This window comes from Nycticebus coucang, chromosome 12 (genome assembly GCF_027406575.1).
Source record: "Nycticebus coucang isolate mNycCou1 chromosome 12, mNycCou1.pri, whole genome shotgun sequence".
In the NCBI taxonomy this organism is placed as follows: domain Eukaryota; kingdom Metazoa; phylum Chordata; class Mammalia; order Primates; family Lorisidae; genus Nycticebus; species Nycticebus coucang.
The window spans coordinates 69,561,020-69,585,146 of record NC_069791.1 but is presented as its reverse complement, the minus strand read 5'-3'; the positions used below and the strand labels follow the sequence as shown (position 1 = coordinate 69,585,146).

Genomic DNA, 24,127 nt, shown 5'->3' with positions numbered 1-24,127 from the left:
GAAAGAATGAGAGCAAGTCAAGAGTCTGATCAAGCTCCGAAGAGTTTATTTTTCAGCTGGGCTTATAAGCACACAAACGAGGAAGTAACTAAGGGCTGTTCCTAACAGGGCGGGGAGGGGGCTAGTTTCTGGAAAATTACTAGGAGAAGGACCCTAAGGCAGGGGGTGCATTTTTGAAGAGATACGCAAGGGGAAAGTACCGTTGCTGTTTATGGTTGAATTCCTGAGAACAGTTTGCCTGTAAAATCAAGATAGCAAGGGGTATTCTTGTGAGATGTTTTGGCTCCCGGCAATCAAAATCACATTTTAGTTTGTTCGGCTTCATAGTTCCAGCTGTTAGAACTGCACAACAAATAACACATTGCGGTTTCTCAATTCCTGCTGTAATTATTAAGGTAAAACCATACTGTAAAAAGTCCTCACTATATTTTCCTTTCTTAATGTTCCTCTCTACACAATCTGTTGTCATGGGATGGTTTGCTAATGAAAATAATTTATAACAACAGCTTTAATAACTCAAAAGATGGGCGGCACCTGTGGCTCAATGGAGTAGGGCGCCGGCCCCATATGCCTGAGGTGGCGGGTTCAAACCCAGCCCTGGCCAAAAACTGCAAAAAGAAAAAAAAAATAACTCAAAAGATGATATGTGGCATAGTTCAGTCAATATAGTTCATTAAAGTTTCCTGTGATTTACCATTTGTATTGTTTTTTTATATACCTCTTACTATCACAAGGGAGCAGTATTCACATCAACCACAGCTGAAAATAAAAAGACCAATCAGTAGCCGGGCGTTGTGGCGGGCGCCTGTAGTCCCAGCTACTCGGGAGGCTGAGGCAAGAGAATCGCTTAAGCCCAGGAGTTGGAGGTTGCTGTGAGCTGTGTGAGGCCACGGCACTCTACCTGAGGGCCATAAAGTGAGACTCTGTCTCTACAAAAAAAAAAAAAAAAAAAAAAAAGACCAATCAGCATTCAGACTGAGTTATATATGTATATTTTTTTCAGTGATGACTTTACAGTACGTTATTTTACATCTACCCGGTAATTATAATTCATGAAGTGTCATTTTACCTCTAATACTGCTGCTTTCAACACAGTAGCTGCTTTTAACAGAGTAGCTGCTTTCTACACAGTAGCTGCTCTGTATACATGTGTGACTGGTCCATGTAAGTACATTATGGCGCCAACCCTGTCACATACAGGGTATTGGTATGGGATGTATATGATGGGGTTGGCCCGATGATGTCATCATGCCAGGTACTCGTATGTGGGTGTATCTGCATGTGGGCGGACCTGCCTGGAGACAGGACAGAGGAGCGGTGTCTTGGTTCCTAAGACCATTGGAAATATGTACTTTCCGATGGTCTTAGGCAACCCCTGTGAAAGAGTCGTTCGACCCCCAAGCGACCCACAGGTTGAGAACCTCTGACTTAGATATTCACTAAAGTACTATTTGCAGAGTTCCTGTAATAAGAGCTAGGATCAGTGCCCTGTGCCAGGTTATATTTATGACTGTTGCCAACTACGTATCCGACCTTAGGCATATAACCCTGATAGGCTTGGGGAAAATACTGGCGTAACTTACCATATTGTTACCTCCTTGAGTTCTCACATAAGAAATACTACAAAAATAGAGCTAAGAACCTGTGGCACAGAATTATTTAACTTTTTTTTTTTTTGGCCAGGGCTGGGTTTGAACCCACCACCTCCCACATATGGGGTGGGCGCCCTAGTCCTTTGAGCCACAGGCACCACCCTAATTATTTAACTATTTATCAGGTCCCCATCTTTCCTAAAATGTTACGGCTTCTGGCCTAGTTGAGCTGATACTATGTACCCATTTGCTCACCTTCAGCACAGTTCTCTTGATACCATCTCAAGAGTTAAGTTCTCAGCAGGAGCTTAAGGCTTCAATGCACCAAGGCCAGCCTTCTCACAATTCCCTCCTGCTGGCTACAAAGAGAATCATAGGTAAAAACATGTACCACTATTCTACCATGTCTGAAGTCAGTGAGGTGAGTTCTGGAAGGCAATGCAATTGGTTGTTTTTGTACATTTAGGGAAAAAATTAGTACTGGGCAAGAAAAGCAAATGAGAATGTGCATTTGCAACCATAAAATAGTCTCTACACCAACTGAGAAATTCTAGTTCTGGGTGTCTAGCCTTAGAATCTATGGATTCCTGATTCCAATATAAATTATACTAAAATTATATTCACTAAAGTACTGTTTGTAATAAAAAGTTAGAAATAAGCTGGGCACAGTGTTTCACACTTGTAATCCTACAGGGAGGCCAAGGTGGGTTGATTGCCTGAGTCACAGGTTTGAGACCAGCCTGAGCAAGAGTGAGACCCACATCTCTAAAAATAGTTGGGTGTTGTGGCTGGTGCCTATAGTCCCAGCTACTCGAGAGGCTGAGGCAAGACAATTGCTTGAGCCCAAGAGTTTGAGGTTGCTGTGAGCTGTGACACCTGGCACTCTACCAAGGGGGACAAAGTGAGACTCTGTCTCAAAAAAAAAAAAGAAAAAAAAGTTAGAAACATCCAATAAAAGGATTGTGATTCAATTGTCATATTCACTTGATGGAGAATGATGCAACCATTAAGCAATAGAGTATGAAGACCATGTTAACATTCCTAGGACATTACATTTAATGATATAAATGTACTATGACTTTTGTTATTTAAAAATATGCATGGGGGAGGGGACTTATCTCAGGAGCAGTGAAATCATTTTATTGTGAAGTGTCTAATGTGAGCCTTAAGTTTTCTGCTTTGTAAATGGAGATGACATAAGTTCCCACTTACCTCAGAGGGATGCTTAGAATTCAGAGATAAATGTATGATTTTTTTTTCTTTTTTTGAGACGTCTCACTTTGTCGCCCTTGGTAGAGTGCTATGGCATCTTAGCTCACAGCAACCTCAAACTCTTGGGTTCAAGTGATCCTCTTGCCTCAGCCTTCCAATAGCTGGGACTACACGTGCTTGCCACAACACACAGCTATTTCTTTGGGGGGGGATGTGTCTCCTTCTGGCTCAGGCTGGTCTGGAACTTGTGAGCTCAGGCAATTCACCCACCTCAGCATCACAAGTGCTGGGATTACAGGTGTGAGCCACTGCACCTGGGGAGAAATGTATGGGTTTTATGAACAAAGTATTAGATAATGTCAGTAAATATTCATGTTTCTGTGCCTAGTGTCCTCTTCTGGAATATCTCCGAGGGAGTCTTGCACGAATACCTCTCGTGTCTCACACAGGAAGCAGCCTCTGCAGCTGGCATGTTTAAAGCTGACATCACAAGAGCCCAAACACACACATTATTTAGTGAAAGGCTTAGGGATGACCTATCACAACCACCAAAAGTATTCACAGGAAAGACCCTATTCAAAAAGCTGTGAAATGGATGCAATGATAAGAATTAAGAGTGTGTGCTAGGGTGGGTTTGTTTTAAAATAAATCAAATTACAAAACTGAATTCCTAGATTACTAGAATGGGAGAATCTGCCAAATTATGTTTTTTCCCTTTATTTTCCCCAAATTATGGCTCTAGGTCACAAAATTAAGTTTATTTATTTTTTTTTTTAGAGGCAGATCTCACTTTGTCACCCTCGGTAGAGTGCCATGGCATCACAGCTCACAGCAACCTCCAACTCCTGGGCTTAGGCGATTCTCTTGCCTCAGCCTCCTGAGTAGCTGGGACTACAGGTCTGCCACAACGCCCGGCTATTTTTTTTGTTGTTACAGTTTGGCCAGGGCTAGGCCTGAACCGCCACCCTCGGTATATGGGTCTGGTGCCCTACCCACTGAGCCACAAGTGCCACCCAAAATTAATTTTTTTTTTAAAGTAAAAAATGTAGTGCCTCTTGTATGTACTGAACTTTACCAGAGGTTTTGAGGATTATGAAGTAGTGCAAATCTTTATCATCCAAGGAAAAAGACAACAGTAAAAGTGACTAAAATGCATTGTTAGGAAAATAATGGAATTGGGCAAGATTTGGTTCAATAGCAGATATCAGAAGAGTGCAGATGACAAGGACAGAAACCTGTCACATGTTAGTCTTGCTCCTACCATCAGAAGTCATCTCTTGAAGGGTTCCCTAATTCTTCATTCCTGTTGACTGAAATACTATCAGAATATGTCTTAAAGCTCAAGTCAGACGGAAACCATTGGTGTGAGATGCCTGAGGAAAGATGACCCACAACTGACTGAAATACAATGCCAAAGAATGTAGTTCTGGACAATGAAACAACAGGGCACACAGAAGCAAATCAAAATGATGAGACTTTATTTTGATGGATTCTTTGGTGTCGGATAAGGTGTGTACTTTGTCTAAATCTTTCCCCACATTCAAGGCATTTATAAGGTTTTTCTCCAGTGTGAGTTCTCTGGTGCTTGATGAGGGTTGCACTCTGACTGAAGCTTTTCCCACAGACAGAACATCCATAAGGCTTCTCCCCAGTGTGGATTCGCTGATGTTTAAAGAGGTCCGAGCGCTGCTTGAAGCTCTTTTCACATTCTTCACACTTATAGGGTCTCTCCCCTTTATGTAGTCTCTGATGTCTAAAAAGGTTGGAAATATGGCAAGTTTCCCCACATTCCTCACATTTGTAGTATTTCTCTCCATTGTGAGTTCTTTGATGCCGATTTAGATGTGAACTCTGTCTAAAACGTTCCCCACATTTTAAACAGGTATAAGGTTTTTCACCTGTGTGTGTCCTCTGGTGTTTAATAAGGGCGGCACTCTGACTGAACCTTTTTCCACATTCTTGGCATTCATAGGGTTTCTCACCTGTGTGGATTCTCTGGTGTTTAAAGAGGTCAGAACGTTGTTTGAAACTCTTCTCACAGTTGTCACATTTATAAGGTCTCTCTTCTCGGAAGCACCTTGGGGTCTCAGACAGCCTAGAATGATGTACATTTTCTCTACTGTCAGTAGACTTGTGAGGTTTCACCACATGATGTGTCACCATATCTAAACTCTGTTTGCATTTGTTCCAAAGCACATCACCATCAATAGGTCTCTCTGTTTTCTGGATGTGCTGAGAAAAAACAAAGTCGGAATATCTGGCTCTGTTCCCAAATTCATTATTTTTAGAGTCGCTCCCTTCTGAGGAACCATTCTTGTTGAGATCTGAGAGGCAGGTGAGTCCTTGCCCTTCAGGAGAATTTTCTTTTCTTTTTTCTTTCTTTCTTTTTTGTAGAGACAGAGTCTCACTTTACTGCCCTCGGTAGAGTGTCATGACGTCACACAGCTCACAGCAACCTCTAACTCTTGGGCTTACGCGATTCTCTTGCCTCAGCCTCCTGGGTAGCGGGGACTACAGGTGACCGCCACAACACCCAGCTGTACAAAGCAATTTTAAAAAAGGTAATGGAATAAAACAAGGGAGAGAAAGGATATAAAGAGGTATGTCATAGGACAGGAAGCCAGAATGCCCACGAAATATTTGCAAAGATGCTCAACCTGTGGAACTCAGAGAGGTGCAAGTTAAAACAGCACTCATCCATTAATCCATCTTGTTTTTATTCAGTACCTACTGCATGTCTTGGAATATATTAATCAACAAAACAATAACTTCTCCTTTGTGAAGACTACATTCTACAAGGTCCTCTCCCGAGGAGTAGGGGACCACTTATTGGGTAATGGTAACATTCTTTTTTTTATTTCAAGATACTTTATTCTTTAAACAGGTCACAATACTAAGATTTTGGTCCATTCTGCCACTGTACAAGCTACAAATGCTTGCTGAGCAGCGGAGGGGCACGCTTTCATAGCATGTCTGAAAAGTGAATAAAAATCCATATAAAGCAAATATTCAAATAGTTTTCATAGGAGCACAGATAAGTGTGATCCCATCTCCTAGTCTTACATATTGCTTCATCTGTGCCAACCCTACTCTTTCAAAGACATTTCAAAACTAGCAATAATTAAGTTAAATGGTTCCCCCAAATCCCTTAATTCAAGCTAACCTCGCAGTTAACAGCTACAGAATGATATCTACACATTAATACTAGCTGAAGCATAAGTTACTGGGTGACATTTCAGTTTTCCTAAGGTCTTTAGATAAATACAGATATTCAGTGTCTCCACATTTTATCAGTGTGAACTTCCAAAAGACAATTAAGAAAATCAGATTTATAGCTCAGTACCCATAGCACAGTGGTTGGGTGGCAGGTTCGAACCTGGCCCGGGCCAGCTAAACAACTGCAACAAAAAAATAGCTGGGCCTGATGGTGGGTGCCTATAGTCCCAGCTACTTGGGAGGCTGAGATAAGACAATCACTTAAGCCCAGGAGTTTGAGTTTCTTTCTTTCTTTCTTTCTTTCTTTCTTTCTTTCTTTCTTTCTTTCTTTCTTTCTTTCTTTCTTTCTTTCTTTCTTTCAGACAGAGCCTCAAGCTTTCACCCTGGGTAGAGTGCTATGGCATCACAGCTCACAGCAACCTCCAACTCCTGGGCTCAAGTGATTCTCCTGCCTCACCCTCTACCGAGGGTGACATAGTGAGACTCGGTCTCAAAAAAAGAAAAGAAAATCAGATTTACAGTGAAATTCATTCATTTAATTAACATTTATTGAGTGCCTATGATGTGCCAAGCACTGTTAAGTTTCAAATTATTACCGATTTAAATGCATTTGGGGCACTCAAGGATTTGGGGCATGGTCCAGGCAAAGATCTGCCTATCTCAGAGAGAAAAACCAGTTGAACTTCTGACAGGCATGCTGCACTGAAGTAACAACATTGAAGAATGGGAGAATTCCAACTCTGAGATAGTTTCCCCATTGAGATATTTACTGACATCTAAAACTCCATGAAGCAGGAGTGCACAATCGTAGGTCACTGCAACCTCAACTACTGGGCTCAGGTAATTCTCCTGAATCAGCCTCCCAAGTAGTTGGGACTATAGGCATGTGCCACAATGCCAAGCCAATTAAAATAACTTTTTTTAGAGACAAGGTCACACTATTTTATCCAGGCTGGTCTTAAACTCCTGGGTTCAATTGATCCTCCCACCTCAGCCTCCCAGATTGCTAGGATTACAGCACTTTGCCCAGCCCAGATCTCATTTTTATTTCATCTGCAGAAGTTCCATTTATTTCTTTTAATTACCTCCTATTTTTCACTTTATTATATTCATGTTTTCTTTTAAATCTTTTAGTATATTCATAATAGTTGGTTTAAAGTTCTTGTGCATTAATTCCATAATTTCTAGATCTGTTCCCATTGACGGGTTATTGTCCTGGTTTGGGACTACGTTTTTCTTCTTATTTACATATCTATTAATTTATGACATTATTTTGTCATTATTTGACATTTAGACATTATGAATTTTATATTATAGAGTGGTAGAATTTGTTATCTTCCATTAAAAAGCATTGGAACCATATGATCCAGCAATTCCAATTCTGAGTTAGTACCAAAAAGTATTAAAAGCAGAGACTTGAACAGGTATTTGTATACCCATGCTCATATCAAAATTATTCAAAATAGACAAAAGGTGGAAGACATCCAAGTATCCACTGATGGATAAATGGATAAACAAAATATAGTACATAATACAATGAAATATTATTCAGCCTTAAAAAGAAAAGACATTCTGGCTCAGTGCCACCCAGCCACATACACCAAAGGTGGTAGGTTCGAGCTGGGCCTGGGCCTGCTAAACGACAAAGACAACTGCAACCAAAAAATAGTCAGGTATTGTGGTGGGTGCTTGTAGTCCCAGCTACTTGGGAGGTTAAAGCAGGAGGATTGCTTAAGCCCAAGAGTTTGAGGTTGCTGTGAGCTGTGACACCATGGCACTCTACCAAGTGTGACATAGTGAGACTCTGTCTCAAAAAAAGAAGAAGAAAAGACATTCGGACAGGACACATGTTACAACATGAATCAATCTTGAGGACATTATGCTAAGTGAAATAAACCACACATAAAAGAACAAATATTGTGTTAATTCCATTTGTATGAGGTACTACAGTAGTCAAATTCATAAAAGACAGAAAGGAGAATGGTGTTAACAAGGGCTGGAATGGAGAACAATGAAAAGAATGGTTAGGCTCGGTGCCTATAGCTCAAGTGGCTAAGTCACCAGCCACATACACCAGAGCTGGTGGGTTCGAATCCATCCGGGCCTGCCATATGACAATGACAACTACAACCAAAACATACCTGGGTGTTGTGGTGAGTGCCTGTAGTCCCAGCTACTTGGAAGGCTGAGGCAAGAGAATCGCTTTAAAAAAAAAAAAAAGAGAATCGCTTAAACCCAGGAGTTGGAGGTTGCTATAAACTGTGATGCCATGGCTACAGAGTGACAGCTTGAGACTCTGTCTCAAAAAAATATATAAAAGAAAGAAAGAAAAAAAAAAGAAGAATGGGTAGAGAATTTTAGTTTGAGAAGATGAAGAAAAGTTGGAAGGTAGATAATGGTGATGGTTGCACAACAACATGAATGTATTTAATGCCATTGAACTTTACAAGTGAAAGTGCTTAAAACGGTAAATTTTATATTATGGTATTTTACTAGAACAAGAAAACACTGAATTTTTTATGGCAGTTTAAGTTACTTTCAGATCAGCTTAAAATTTTCAAAACTCATGTTTAAGAAGAGTATGATCTTGACTTGAAAGCTTGAGCAGATCTTGACATACTCTAGGGCTAGGCTAGCAGGGACCTAAAGCAAAACCATCTTAATTCCACCTGCCGGAATTAATAACTCCACTCTTGGGACAGGCTGAGGGACTTCTGTACCCCGTGGGAACCCGAATTAGGGGGAACAGTGAGACTTGCCCCTGAGGGATTCTTATGAGCTTTAAGAGCCCATCTTGGCAGGGTCTGAATACTGAGGAAATAATCAAGTGATCACTGAAGGCAAGAAGATTGGAATAAGGACCATAGAGGTTGCTGGCTGTGCTCTGTCTCATAAAAAACCACAGCACCACCTGGTGTCGTGGCAACATATTGTAATAACTTGTTATCAAGAGGAAGTACTTCTGTTTGGTCGGCCAAGTGGAAGAGTTTGGCTTTGCTCAGGCTCAGGCCACTTCAATACCTAAGCTCTGAGACAAGGTAATTTGAAGCAAAGGAGGAAGCAAGAAGGAAAAAGAAGGACAAGGAGGTGAACAAGAAGGAGGAACTAACAGAAAAATTTAGGCAACATGAAAAACCAAAAAAGAGGAAACCCCCACTGAGGAACCACGAGGCAACTACTGCAGAAGACTCCACCTATATGGAATTAATGGATTTGACAGAAAGGGAATTTAAAATATGGATGATAAAGACAACAAAAGGAATGGATGAGAAAATGGAAAGGCACAACCAAAAGTCAGATGAGAGATATGTAGAATACGGAAAAGATATGGCAGAGCTTAAGGAAATGAAGAAGACAATCATGGAATGTAAAGATGCGATAGAAAGTATCCAAAGTAGGTTAGACCATGGAGAAGAAAGAACCTCAGAGCTAGATGATAAAGTTTTTGAGTTAATCCAGCTAGTTAAAGAGGCAGAAAAGGAGAGAAAGCAGAGCAGTCACTTAGAGAACTATGAGACTGCATGAATCATTCAAACATATGAATAATGGGGATTCCTGAAGGGGAAGAAGAGTGTCCCAAAGAAATGGAAGTCCTACTGGAGACTATCATAAATGAAAACTTCCCAAATTTTACTAAAGACCCTGACACACTCCTTTCAGATGGATATCAAACCCTGAGTCATCTCAACTTAAACAGTTTCTCCAAGACAGATTGTAATGAACCTGTCCAAAGTCAAGATGAAAGAAAAAATTCTGTAAGCAATAGGGGTAAGAGCCAACTGACCTACAGAAGTAGAGCCATTAGGATGACAGTAGACCTTTTTTTTTTTTTGAGACAGAATCTTACTATGTCACCCTTGGTAGAGTGCTGTGGCGTCACAGCTCACAGCAACCTCAAACTCCTGGGTTTAAGCAATTCTCTTGTCTCAGCCTCCCAAGTAGCTGGGACTACAGGCACCCACACAAGGCCCGGCTATTTTTCTGTTGCAAGTGTTTAGCTGGCTTGGGCTGGGTTTGAACCCACCACCCTCAGTGTATGTGGCTGGTGCTGTAACCACTGTGCTATGGGTGCTGAGCCAGATGACAGCAGACTTTTCCACTGAAACCTTCCAAGCCAGACGAGCATGGTCATCCACCTTAAAAATTCTTAAACAAAACAATTTTCAGCCCAGAATTCTGTATCCTGCTAAACTAAGCTTCAAAATTGATGAAGAAATCAAATCTTTTGTGGATATACAAACACTGAGGAAATTTGCCACAAGACCAGCTCTATAGGAAATATGTAGACCTATTCTCAACACTGACTGACCATCACAATGGACCACCAGCAAAGTAAATACCCAGAAGCTAAAGGTCACAACTTAGCTTCCACAATGGCACAAAGGATAAAACTACACAACAGACTTTCACAAAATAAGATGAAGAGAATTCCACCACACTTATTGATTCTCTCAATAAATGTCAATGAACTGAATTCACCACTGAAGAGGCACAGGCTGGCCAATTGGATAAAAAAAGCACAAGCTATCCATAGGATGTCTCCAGGAGGCACAAATCAAGGACAAATCAAGACTCTGGGTTAAGGGATGAAAAATAGTATTTCAAGCAAATGGAAATCAGAAGAAAGGAGGGGTTGCAATCTTATTTTCAGATACAAGCAGATTTAAAACACCTAAAGTGAAGAAAGACAAAGATAGACACTTTATACTGGTCAAATTAATAATACAACGAGAAGACCTTTCAGATTTATTTATTTATTTATTTATTTATTTTGAGACAGAGTCTCAAGCTGTTGTCCTGTATAGAGTGCCGTGGTGTAACAGCTCACAGAAACCTCAAACTCACAGGCTTAAGCAATTCTCTTGCCTCAGCCTCCCAAGTATCTGGGACTACAGGGGCCTGCCACAACGCCCAGCTATTGTTGTTGTTGCAGTTGTTATTATTGTTTTAGCTGGCCCAGGCTGGGTTGAAACCTGCCAGCCTCAGTGTATGTAGCCCGTGCCCTACCCATTGAGATATAGGTGCCGCTGACATTTCAATTTTAAATAGTTATACACCCAACTTAAATACTCCCAGATTTATGAAACAGAACATGATGGCTCTGAATAATATGATATCCCATAATACCATAATAGGCGGGGACTTTAACATCCCTCTGACAGAACTGGACAGATCCTCTAAATAAAAACTTTAAAAAAGATACAAAGGACTTAAATGTGACCCCAGAACAAATGGGATTAATAGATATATACAAAACACACCATCCCAAAGCTAAATAATATACATTTTTCTCATCAGCCCATGGTACATACTCCAAAATAGACCACATCCTAGGATACAAATCAAACCTCAGCAAAATTAAGAGAATAGAAATTATAATTTGTGTCTTCTCAGATCACAAGACAATAAAGGTGGAATTCAACTCCAATAAAAACATTCATTTCCACAGAAAGACTCGGAAATTAAACAACCTTATGCTAAATGATAGTTGGGTTCTGGAAAAGATAAAGAGGAAATCATTAAATTCCTCAAACATAACAACAATGAAGACACAAGTTACCAAAACTTTTAACGAGGCCAAGATCATTACATTCAGCATCCTGGTGTTCTACTGGATCTCTTTTCTTCCCACTTCCCACAGTACCAAGAGGAAGGCCATGATGGCTATAGAAATCTTCTTCATCCTAACCATAGGTGTTGTATTATGCACCTGCGTATTTATTCCCAAGTGTTATGTCATTCTGCTGGGGCCTGAAAATGCTCATTGTCCCTAATCATCAGAGAAATCAAAACTACCCTGAGATATCATGTAACCCCAGTTAAGAATGGCCCACATCACAAAGTCTCAAAGCTGCAGATGCTGATGTGGATGTGGAACTTTTACACTGCTGGTGAGGCTGCAAACTAATACAACCTTTTTGGAAGGAAGTATGGAGACTCCTCAAAGAACTCAAATTAGACCTCCCATTGGATCCTGCAATCCCATTACTAGGCATCTACCCAGAAAGAAAAAAATCCTTTTATTATAAGGACATTTGCACTAGACTGTTTATTGCAGTTCAATTTATAATTGCCAAAATGTGAAACAACCTGACTGCCCATCAAACCAGGAATAGATTAACAAGCTGTGGTATACCATGTATACCATGGAATACTATTCAGACACTAAAAAAGATGGAGACTTTACATCTTTTGTATTAACCTGGATAGAGGTGGGACACATTGTTCTTAGTAAAGCATCACAAGAATTAAGAAGCAAGAATCCAATGTACTCTATTCTATTCTAAAATTTTCTAGAAATATTCTTACCTGTTCTTCATTAATCATCCCCCATTGATAATAAAGATCATAGAACAAACATTACTTTCTCATCAAAACTCCCATTGTTTTAATAGGTTTTATAGGTGTTTTAATAGGTTTTATTATTATTATTATTTTATTTTTTTATTTTTTTGCAGTTTTTGGCCAGGGCTGAGTTTGAACCTGCCACCTCCAGCATATGGGGTTGGCACCCTACTCCTTTGAGCCACAAGTGCTGCTTAGGTTTTATTATTATTTAGGTAGTGTAAGACCAACAGATCAGGAGACAACTTCTATTGAAGAGATAGTTTGTTATCACTCAACAGTTTCTGAATTTACAAAGGGTTGTGATTGTGTTATGGGGGAAGAAAAAAGGTGAAGTCCTTGAATACCACACAAAAGTTTAAAATACAAGGGTCAAGAAAGCACTATGGATCTGAAAGGATGGAGGAGGAAAGAAGCATGAGGAAGTCAGTATGGAAATCAATATGGAAGAGGGTCAGTTTAGTGACATGCAAGGAAAATTTCACCAATTCTCCAGATTGAAAATTTCATTTCATTCTCTCCCTGTAATCAAGGTTAACTTCTGGAGTTTCTGGTTCTATTAACCTGAGCTGCAAAATCCAGCAGGATTTCAGCTTACTTTATGAGCTTTGAAGTGTTTCCTATGAGTATTCTCCATGTGTCTTCCATATTGGTGGAACATAGAGCATCATTTAGTGAAGCTGTGAATAGCACCTCAACGTTAGTTGAATGTCACAGAAAATACTCTGAGATAAGCCTCACAACTTTTGTGGGGTCATGGATAGTCTGTGTTAAGCAGCAAACCAAATATATGAAGCATCTGGAGAGTTCAGTGATGTGCTCTAGACTAGAAAATACTCTTGTGAAATCCATGCTGGAAACTGATTTTCAACCAAACCTCAATAGACACTCTATTTCTTAAGTAACTGGTATCCTTCCTTGAAGAGGAATGCAGACAAAAGGGAGATATATGTGGGCTGACCAAGGCCCTCTATGGAGACAAGATTCACTGGACCTGGACTGATTCCTTGGGACTGGTTAACAGCAATGGTTGGGACTTTTTGGTCAAAATTACATAGTACCAAGCCAGGTGTGGTGATGCACACCTGTAGACCCAGCTACTCAGGAGGATGAGGTAGAAGGATCACTCATGTCTGGGAGTTGCAGTGAGTGGGTGAAAGAGCACCCACTCTTAGCTGGAGTGAAAGAGCAAGATTCTGTCTCAAAAACAAACAAGCAAACAACAACAACAACAACAAAAACAAACCTGTCTACTACCAGAAGCCAGTAATATTCTTTAGGAGGGATGGTAGTTTGATAGCATTCCTGACCCAAATGAACGGCCTCCTGCATTGATACCCTTTGCTTTGTAACTTTTAGTTGTATCCTTTTCTGACTCCAGGCTCAGCCATGTGTAGGGGCCAATGAAATGTTTCCAGATTTGATGCAAGTAGAGGTTGGAAAGACACTTGTATGTTTTTTGCTTCCTTCTATCTTCTCTGCCTTCCTTGAGGGAACATACCAGGGTTAGTTCTCTCTTAGAACCTTGCCACTCCCACAAGATGGGCTGTGGGCTAGTTTGATCTAGCCTGCTATAATGTCAAAGACATGAAGGAGAACCAAGTCATCCCAGTTGGGGCCACCAGCTGATTGTAGACACAAGAATAGGCCCACTGAAATCCACCAACCTGGCTCTAGAGCAACAGAATCACCTCATTGACCTATATATTGGTGATTATTGTTTCAAATGATACAGTTTGGAGTTATGTCTTGCACAGCAAACCTGACTGATACTGGAGAACACCAGAAAGCTCGGAGAAGAGAATTTTAAGCTGGCATTAGAATATTATACTGAAAGGTTACAGGAAACGGTTTTGAGAAAGCAATGGAAATTAGAGAAAGTTTTCATAGCTTTTTGTTGGAAATTATATGTGGTCTTAAAGCATCACATACAATTTGAAGCAGTCATATACAAATTTTCTTTTTTTCTTTTCTTTCTTTCTTTTTTTTTTTTTTTTGAGACAGAGCCTCAAGCTGTCGCCCTGTGTCACAGATCACAGCAACCTCCAACTCCTGGGCTCAAGGGATTCTCCTGCCTCCACCTCCCAAGTAGCTAGGACTACAGGTGCCCGCTGCAAGGCCTGGCTATTTTTTGGTTGCAGCCATCATTGTTGTTTGGTGGGCCTGGGCTGGATTCGAACCCACCAGCTCAGGTATATGTGGCTGGTGCCTTAGCTACTTGAGCCACAGGCACCAAGCCCTTATACAAATTTTCAAAACAAATGATATAATTCATTGAGATTAGCATATCAGCATAAGCATAAACATATCAGCAACTCCATTTGAATCTGGAAATGTGAGTTTTTGTTAAGCCAATCAGCCATAAAATTCTCAATTATTAAGGACTCTGACAACCATGAATAACATCAGCTAGGGTAAAGAAATTAAGCTTCTAACTTCCATTTCCAATTATGAATACAGGAAGCATATTGTGCTTTATGTAGATTAGTCAATCTACATAAGATTACTAATAGTTAATTAGTAGTAATTAATCTACTACAAGATTAGTCAATATTAATACCAAACACATTTGATTGCACTTTTGTTTGAAAGGATAATAGATTTGCTAAGGAAAACCACTTTGCCGGACCACAGAGGAGTGTGTGTGTGGGGAGAGGGCAGTATTTAATGTAACAGATATTTTTATGGCATTTTTATGGTCATGGATATAAACCCCTTTTATATTTTGTCAGGATTCAGATTCTTCTGAAATTCTGTGATGTGAATAATGTTTTGGCAAATATCAGAAAGCAAATCAAATAAAACTCAGGAGAATGAATCTGAGTCCACATAGAGAGAAGACAGCAGCTTGGTTTCCCCCATGCTCTTACTTAGAGAATCAGAATACTGCCCTTGATGGCATGGTCTACAATCCAAGAAGCAGTGGGACCACTCAGGGTGGAGGATCTGGTTGGATCCTCGTGAGCAACTTTCACTGCAGACAGAGAGGGGAACCTAGGGAGAAAGATGGCACTGATGGAGATCACCAGTTTTTCTGATCAGGAGAATTGAAAGCCCACTACAGAATTGGGGTGGTATAAAATAGTCCAAAAGAAATTACACTATTTATGTATCCATTCAGACTTCCATTCCAGAAACTTAAAAAATCCTTGTGAAAATGAGGAAAAGTTAAGGGAACTGAGGGGACAGACACATCATACGAGGTTTTGGGGAGTAGGGGGTATGGATGTTATGGCTAAAGGTGTGCCTACAGAAGAAACTAATGAATTATGTGAAAAGGGAAATTCTTTACTCAACCTGTTCACATGGGACCAATAGATAAAAGGCAAAATATTATATATACAGTAGAACCTCTATAAGTTGAACATTCAAAGCACTTTTTTTTTTTTTTGGTAGAGACAGAGTCTCACTTTATGGCCCTTGCTTGGTAAGTGCTGTGGCATCACACAGCTCACAGCAACCTCCAACTCCTGGGCTTAAGCGATTCTCTTGCCTCAGCAGCCACCCCACTCAAGGCAATTTTAATAAACTGGTCAACATGTGGCAGCACCTGTGGCTCAGTCGGTAAGGCGCCGGCCCCATATACCAAGGGTGGCCGGTTCAAACCCGGCCCCAGCTGAACTGCAACCAAAAAATAGCTGGGCGTTGTGGTGGGCGCCTGTAGTCCCAGCTACTCGGGAGGCTGAGGCAAGAGAATCGCTTAAGCCCAGGAGTTGGAGGTTGCTGTGAGCTGTGTGATGCCATGGCACTCTACCGAGGGCCATAAAGTGAGACTCTGTCTCTACAAAAAAAATAAATAAATAAATAGAAATAAACTGGTCAACATAAGGAACTAGACTTATTGTACTGATAACTACTTTCTTGCAAGCTTTTATTAGAGAATGATGTATGAAATCATACATAATCAGAAATCTACAGGTAACTTGAAGCTCTTCTTGTTTTCCAAGACTAGTATCCGGAAGTGTGAATTGCAGGGTTTATCATGGAGCTGGAGCAGATGTTTATAAAAAAAAAAAAAAGGAAATCATACATAATCAGTAAAATCATACATACAGTATTATACAATATCAATTCACTTACTGTTTCCTTATGGTTTAATCATTCTTTCTGAAAAAAGAGTCAATCTTGGTCTGTCTCTCATTCTTATTACAAATGTAACTAGAGAAAGCACTCTCAACATTGGCCACACCACTCAGCATACCTGAGCATTTTTTCACAGCAAATGATTTAAACTACATTCTCAGATGCATGACATCCTCTGCTTTTGGAGTCTTGCAATTTCTTTCTTTCTTTCTTTTTTTTTTTTTTTTTTGTAGAGACAGAGTCTCACTTTATGGCCCTAGGTAGAGTGCCGTGGCCTCACACAGCTCACAGCAACCTCCAACTCCTGGGCTTAAGCGATTCTCTTGCCTCAGCCTCCCGAGTAGCTGGACTACAGGCGCCCGCCACAACGCCCGGCTATTTTTTGGTTGCAGTTTGGCCAGGGCCGGGCTTGAACCCGCCACCGTCGGTATATGGGGCTGGCGCCCTACCGACTGAGCCACAGGCGCCACCCCTTTTTTTTTTTTTTTTTTGAGACAGAGTCTCACTATGTTGCCCTCAGTAGAGTGCCATGGTGTCACAGATCACAGCAACCTCCAACTCTTGGGTTTAAGCAATTCTCTAGCCTCAGCCTCCCAAGTAGCTGGGACTACAGGCGCCTGCCACAACGCCCGGCTATTTTGTTGTTGTTGTTGCATTTGTCATTGTTGTTTAGCTGTCCTGGGTCGGGTTCGAACCTGCCAGCCTTGGTGTATGTGGCTGGCGCCATAACCACTGTACTATGGGCGCTGAGCTGAGTCTTGCAATTTCTATGTTATCCTCATTTGCTTCTTCCACTTCATCAGCTGTTTCATGCACTTACACTGGTCTATACTTTGGTCAATATTGCTTGGAAAATTGCTTCTGGGTCAAGTTCATTACAGGTTTCCACCTCTTCATCCATTGCAACAAAACCTTCAAAATCTACTCCAAATTTTGCCAAGGTAGATGGACTGTCTTATGGGGCCAAAACATTGTGCTCTTGGGCTGTGACAAATTCAACTTTCTTGAAATGCTTTAGTATTGTTTCTGCCTGAACTTTATTCTGGCAAAACTGGTCTACAGGACAGCATGCAGAGCATTAACTGATGCAGTGGATGAAATTGTTTCCACAGGTAGACCACAGATTGTGTTTTAGTAATGACCCACTGCAGGAGCTGTGCTTGGTGATACATTTTAAATGTTTTGGCAATGCCTCGGTCAAGAAGTTGAATTTTTGACATTGCATTTGGAGGCAGAAATTTCAGTGTCACATTTGTGAGACGATTCACTTGTGGGTGGCCAGGACAGTTGTCTATTGTCAGTAGAATAAACCATTTTTTCTTCTTCATTTCTTAGTTGATATCCTTATCCATTCCTTAAATAGGGCACCAGTCATCCACGCACATTTGTTTGATCTCCAAGTGATGGGAAGGTCTTCAGGCTTCAGATTCTTGAATACAAGTGGCCTGCCAATTTACCAGTCACCAAAGACTTTAATTTCTCTCTGGTTGAGCTAGCACAAAGCAGAACTGTGAAATGTTCTTCAGAAAGTTTTTCACTCTTTTATTTGTCATCCCTCATGACAAGACTCCTGTCAGGCATCATCTTATAAAAGAGTCCATACTCATCAGCATTAAAGATGTCATCATATTTGAAGCCTCTGGAAAATTCCAGGAACTTTTTGTTTGTTTGTTTGTTTGTTTGTGTTGAGACAGAGTCTCACTTGGTCACCCTTGGTAGAGAGCTCATAGCAACCTCAAACTCTCTGAACTCAAGCGATCCTCCTACCTTAGCCTCCTGAGTAGCTGGGACTACAGGTGCCACAATGCCCAGCTATTTTTAGAGATGGGGTCTCGCTTTTGCTCAGGTTGGTCTCGAACTTCTAAGCTCGAGCAATCCCTCCACCTCAGCCTCCAATAGTGCTAAGATTACAGGCGTGAGCCACCACGCCTGGCCAGTCTGGGAACTTTTTTTTTTTTTTTTTTTGTAGAGACAGAGTTTCACTGTACCGCCCTCGGGCAGAGTGCCGTGGCGTCACACGGCTCACAGCAACCTCTAACTCTTGGGCTTACGCGATTCTCTTGCCTCAGCCTCCCGAGCAGCTGGGACTACAGGCGCCCGCCATAGCGCCTGGGCTATTTTTTTGTTGCAGTTTGGCCGGGGCTGGGTTTGAACCCACCACCCTCGGTATATGGGGCCGGCGCCCTACTCACTGAGCCACAGGCACCGCCCAGTCTGGGAACTTTTTGATTAACTCTTCCGCAACTTCTGCTGAACTTCATTGATTCAGCGCACAAAAGTTTCTGGGTGATCTTGTGTTGCCGTTTAAATTTCTCCAGCCAACATAATCATAGAAATTCAGGAAATCTGTGACCCTGAATTCCTATGTATATTTTTTAGCAACTTCTTGGATCATTGGCATGAAGATTCAGGCATTAATTGCCCTCATTTATTTGAACCAGCATAATTGGTGGCTTAACCGACTTCACTGAGGGAAGTTTTCCTCCTTTTCTGTTGTAGGTCTTCACTTTCCTTACCATCTCTCTCCAAGTACTCATGTTTATGATTTTTGCATGTTGCTAATTTTGGTCTTGCTAACACCAAAATGTTCTGCCATCTTTCTTTGGCTGCTGCTTTCCAGAAAAATGTAGGTCAACCTTTTCCTTCAATGTCAGCTCTTTGAATTCTTTCCTTTGGGCCATCATGTCTCAATTAACTGTAAATTTTTTCCGTAATTGTAGGATGTACCTACAATTATTCAGACCAGTCTTTCACTTTGAAAAAAAGCTTCCACAACACGTGATAAACAATAAGATGTTAGGCCTAAACCAACCTGAGGTAATAATAAAACATGGAAAAAAGAACTTACACTAAAGAAAAAATAACACAACTAAGGGGCAAAGCCCATATCTTCTGCCCCCTGGTGTAGAGGGAACTCAACTCATCAAGGTATAGAGGGTAAATTAATATTGTGTATCACAGTCTAAGTGGTCAAGATACAAATTACAGAGGTGGTCAATATGCAGAGGTCAATCTTCCATGGAGTACATAAAAAATGAGGTCCCCTGGCTTGGTGCGCGGCTGGGTCTGCAGACCGAGCCCACTCCTCCGGGCTGGAAGGCCTGCGGGCTGAGGCGATTCAGCCAAGTAGTCAACGCTGGGACTGGCGCAGAGGAGGCCCAGAGGAGGCCAGTCCACCGAGGAGGAGCAGGGCTTTTCGCCGCCCTCGGAGCCCTCTCGAGGTATCTCAGCTTTCCCAAGTGGAGGGGCCCACTGGGCCCTGCTCTTCCTACTCCTGTTGTGCTCGGGCGGCGAGCAGCCGCTGGGACCTCCCCAGGCGGGGCGGGCTGGGCTGACACTCCGCTGCAGGACTCTAACCCTTAGCCCCAGTGCTAAGCGAAGTTGAGTAGGTGCCAATGGTTGGAGCTGTGGCAGCATCCCTCCGTGGCAAGTGCGGCCAGAACTCCCATAACTTAAGTTGTATTTGTGCAAGTTGCAAGGACGGTGTGTTAGTCTGGTATAATTTGGCCTCCTGAGGTTGTGCCTAAGCAAGAAAGAAGTGAGAAATACTCTTGGGGAAAAAACTAGAACAATAAAAAAGTCAGAAGTTATTTTTACATGGTTGTCAGCTCAGTTACCAGTACGGACTCTTTTCCCCTTGGTGGAGACAATAGAATGACAAATTCCCAATCTGAGTTTCAAAAAATGTTAATTCATGAGAGGTTACGATGCTAATTATCAGACTCTGAAAGCTGAACACACAAGATTGCAAGATGAGTACATAAAGTCACAAAATGAACTTACACACCTTTTTAATTGAAAAGCAAACTCAGAAGGAAAAATTTCAGCTGCTGTTTGAAGAGCTAAAAGAGGAATTATTACGGAAAACTAAAGACTTAGAAGAAATAAAGGCACAGGTATTAACTCCACAAAAGTTGGAAGTGTTAAGATCTCAAATATAGCAAGAATTAGAAACGCCAATGAGAGAACGTTTTTGCAACCTGGATGAAGAAATGGAAAAGTATAGAGCTGAGTATAATAAGCTTCTCTATGAACACACATTTCTCAAGTCAGAATTTGAACATCAGAAAGAAGATTTTGCACGTATTTTGGAGGAAGAAAAAACAAAGTAAGAAGCAGAGATTGTAAGACTGGAGAAAGATCAGGAACTACCTAACCAGATGCTTAGTGTTGATCTCCCAAGAGACAGCAAATGAGTGGAGCCATTTGTTCAAGAAGAAGTTCAGTTGTGTCAGAAATTAAAAGGTTTAGAGGCTGAAGTAGTAGAATTAAGGGCTGAAAAAGAGAATTCTGATGCTCAGGTAGAAAATGTCCAAAGAATACAAGTGGGGCAGTTGGCTGAGATTCAGGCTACAGTAGATCCCTGGATCGTGAATCAATGCTTAAAGTACAAGCTGCCAAAAAGAAGGTTATCAAAAACTTGTGGTACTGCAAGAGGAAAAGTTAGAACTTGAGAGCAGATTAGCAGATGTACAGAAAATGAAAGTGGAACACGGTATCTTGAAGCAATTGGAAAAGAATCAGTATGAAGAGAAATTGCGGGCTTCACAGATGGCAGAAGAGTTGGCCAGAAGGGAACTTCAGAGTATTAGGTTATATATGCATATATGTTTTTTAAAGTTTTCATTTTGAAATGATGTCAGAGTTAACAAAATAATATAAAATTAGTATAAAGAATTCTCATATACCCTTTATCCTGATTCCCTAAATATTACATTTTATCTAACCACATTACAATAATCAAGACTAAGAAATTAACATTAATATAACCCAAAAACCAAATAAACATTACTATTATCAAAAAAAAGAAAATTAGGTCAACTTAAGGATGTGGTCAATGTAGGGAGGTGATCAACTATGAAGGTTCTACTGTATATACAGAAAGTGCCCCCAAAAATGTATACACATTTTAAGAAAGGAAAAAAACTATATTAAAATTATAATACTCAACATATACCAATAACAAAAGATGAATACAAGTCACTTTGAGTACCTGTTATAATTGCAGAAGTCAAACATGGCTTGAGTATTACAAATTTAATACAATATAATTTCCTTTCTTAAAATGTGTATACATTTTTTGGCACCCTCTGCATAAATATTTTGCAGTGGGGGACACAGGGGCTCACTCCATTATATAGGCTGGTCTCAAACTCCACCAGCAATCCTCCAACTTGATCCTGCCAAAGTCCTAGCATTATACGCATGAGCCACCGCACCCAGCTGTAATGTTCTGACGTCCTGAGTAGATATATATTCTCTACACCCCCTTTAGTGTCATCATCTTTTCCAAGGGCTTATGACTTTTTTTTTTTTTTTGCAGTTTTTGGCCACGGTCAGGTTTGAACCCACCACCTCTGATATATGGGGCTGGCGCCCTACTCCTTGAGCCACAGGCGCTGCCCTGACTTTTTATCGTTTTAAAATTCCCTCCCATATTTTGAGAAATGTATTGTCATTCCTTGCCTCCTCCAGGCAATGAGGAACATTCACTAATAACCCTTAAGTCCTTTATCTGATACATCTCACCTGTGTGTCAAAAATAAAATCAGATCAAATTTTAAAATGTTTTAAAGTTTATTGTGTACACAAAAGAACAGTTCATGAGCCAGGACACTTAAACCAAAAGCAGTAAGAGGAAGCTGGCCTCACAGTGCGTTACAAGGCAGCTTACAGAGCTTTGTAAATTAGGAAGTACATTGATCTCTCTTATGTAAGTAAAACTACCCCAGATTATTCTTAATGTTATGCTTATGAGGAAGGATAACTTTAATAATGTTTTGTTTACAGTTAGAGCTAGCATTTTGAGGGAAGTTAAGATAGCTTAAGTTTTGGTTATATGCCTCTGGTCAGTTGGCCTGGGGTGTATCCAAACTGTGGGCTCCAGTTTTGTTCATCAAAAGTGAAAGAAACCTTTTTCATAGGGGTGAGGGACCCTCAAAGCAAAATCACATGAATTCTGTCAGCTACCTGCGGTGCTCCTCCCACCCAGATGAAGGAACTGTTATTGATCATCAGTTCTTTGCACCAGTTTGGGCCATGGGATCCAGTATCCAATTTTCAGAGTAGAATGATACTTTAGGGGTCTCTTGCCAGGTCAGAATGTCCTATCTTTCAGAAAAGTCTCCGCTGTCATTGAAGGACATCTTTTTCCCACTTGGGGCCTCAAAATCCACATTCTTGATGTAATGGGGGATGTGGGGACAAAGCATGTGGTGACTAATGAGTGGGGTGATTGGGAGGTGGAGGTGAAGGAAAGGAAAAGTGGGACCGCTGAACCATGGGTTGAGTAATTTACCTCAAACATGAGGTAAATTTTCTTTCCTTACTGCCCTAGAAAACATTGTATTCTCATCATTCCCTCCCATTGTTACGTTATAGTTCTGTGACTGGAATTCAATATGTAGTTATTAGATAAAAAATGAATGAGAAAATTATTGGCATGAAATTGGAATTTATGGTTAAACTAGGGATTGGCCTATAGCTCAATGTTTTGTTTCTCAAGTCAGACTAAAATTGAGAAGGCCTGTGGAAGTTGAGAGAATATGGGCAAGGGAGGGGCAGGGTTTTCTTCAGCTTCCCAAAGTAAGGATGCCCATTTTCACTTGCCCCAGGGCAGCTCTACCAGGCTATTCTTAATGTCACAAACTGTTTATGAGTGTGGGTAGAATTGGTCCTGCCTATCCTAAGAGCTCTGAGAGCCTTTCATAGAATTTTATGTGAACTTCTTCCCACCTAACAGATAGGATCTGTAACTAGTCTGCATCTTTTCTGGCTTCCTTCTTCCTATCAACACTATATGCCAGGCTCTTCACTAGCCCAAAGGAATAAGAGCAGAGAACAAGGGTCATAAGGTCATAACTTCTTCCAAATGTCTAGTAATGAGCAGAGCATTAGATGCTCAAATGAGCCTTGGAACCTCAGTTTTCCTGCCTGTCTCCCACCTTGGTGGGACTTCTGTCCTTGTTATGTGTTTCTGAGCTAAGTTTCTCTGGGAAGGCCCAGAGGCCAATATTGCTTTTTCCTGCCCAGTAGTCTTCTCTTAAAGGGCCACCATATATAGACTTCATAGCCAGCCTGCTGGCACAGCAAGTGAACTAGCAGAAATCCAAGCATCTATACTGCTTGTCTATACTGCCCACAGTGATGAACAGAGCCATCTAGGTTCTTGATAGACTAGATTCCTGGTCTGCAGAACTAGTACTTGCTAGTAAGGGCTGTGATGGCAGGAATCTCTTCCTCCTTTTCACCACGTATGGCCCCATCCTTTCCTGAGATTAGAGAGCAATAGGATTTAATTGGGAATAATAAAGGGTTTACTTTATCCATGTCTTAAAAACATGCATCAAGATTAAAAAAAAGAAAGAAAAAACAAACAAACAAAATGGCATCAATTATACCAAGAGATAGAGGCAGATCCAAAACACAGTTTAGCCAGATTGTAGTGTGTTATCAAGGAAAGTACACTGTATCCACTAGAACTGCATGAAAAAGTTCAAGAATAAGTTTTACCATGAAGTATTCCTATCGATTAAAAACCAATTTTGGGTATTATCTGTGTATCACATACAGAAGCAGGTAGAAAGAATATTGAAGTTTATGTTAATGTCCTTTCAGTTAAAGTTCTGACATTTTTGAGGATTGTCTATACCAAATCATAATATACATGTAATCAGAGC

At 40.9% G+C, this 24,127-nt stretch overlaps 1 protein-coding gene and 1 pseudogene across 1 annotated transcript; one reads left to right on the top strand and one right to left on the bottom strand.

Moving 5' to 3' along the window:
* Nucleotides 1-4,265: 4,265 nt before the first annotated feature.
* LOC128561982 (zinc finger protein 394-like) lies at nt 4,266-13,697 on the bottom strand. Its single transcript, XM_053556620.1, has 2 exons — nt 13,612-13,697; nt 4,266-5,172 (listed from the first exon to the last, which is right to left on the bottom strand). Exons 1-2 carry the CDS (start codon nt 13,695-13,697, stop codon nt 4,266-4,268), a joined length of 993 nt encoding a protein of 330 aa, XP_053412595.1.
* Nucleotides 13,698-20,045: 6,348 nt separating this feature from the next.
* LOC128561981 (centrosomal protein of 83 kDa-like) lies at nt 20,046-20,895 on the top strand (annotated as a pseudogene).
* Nucleotides 20,896-24,127: the final 3,232 nt, after the last annotated feature.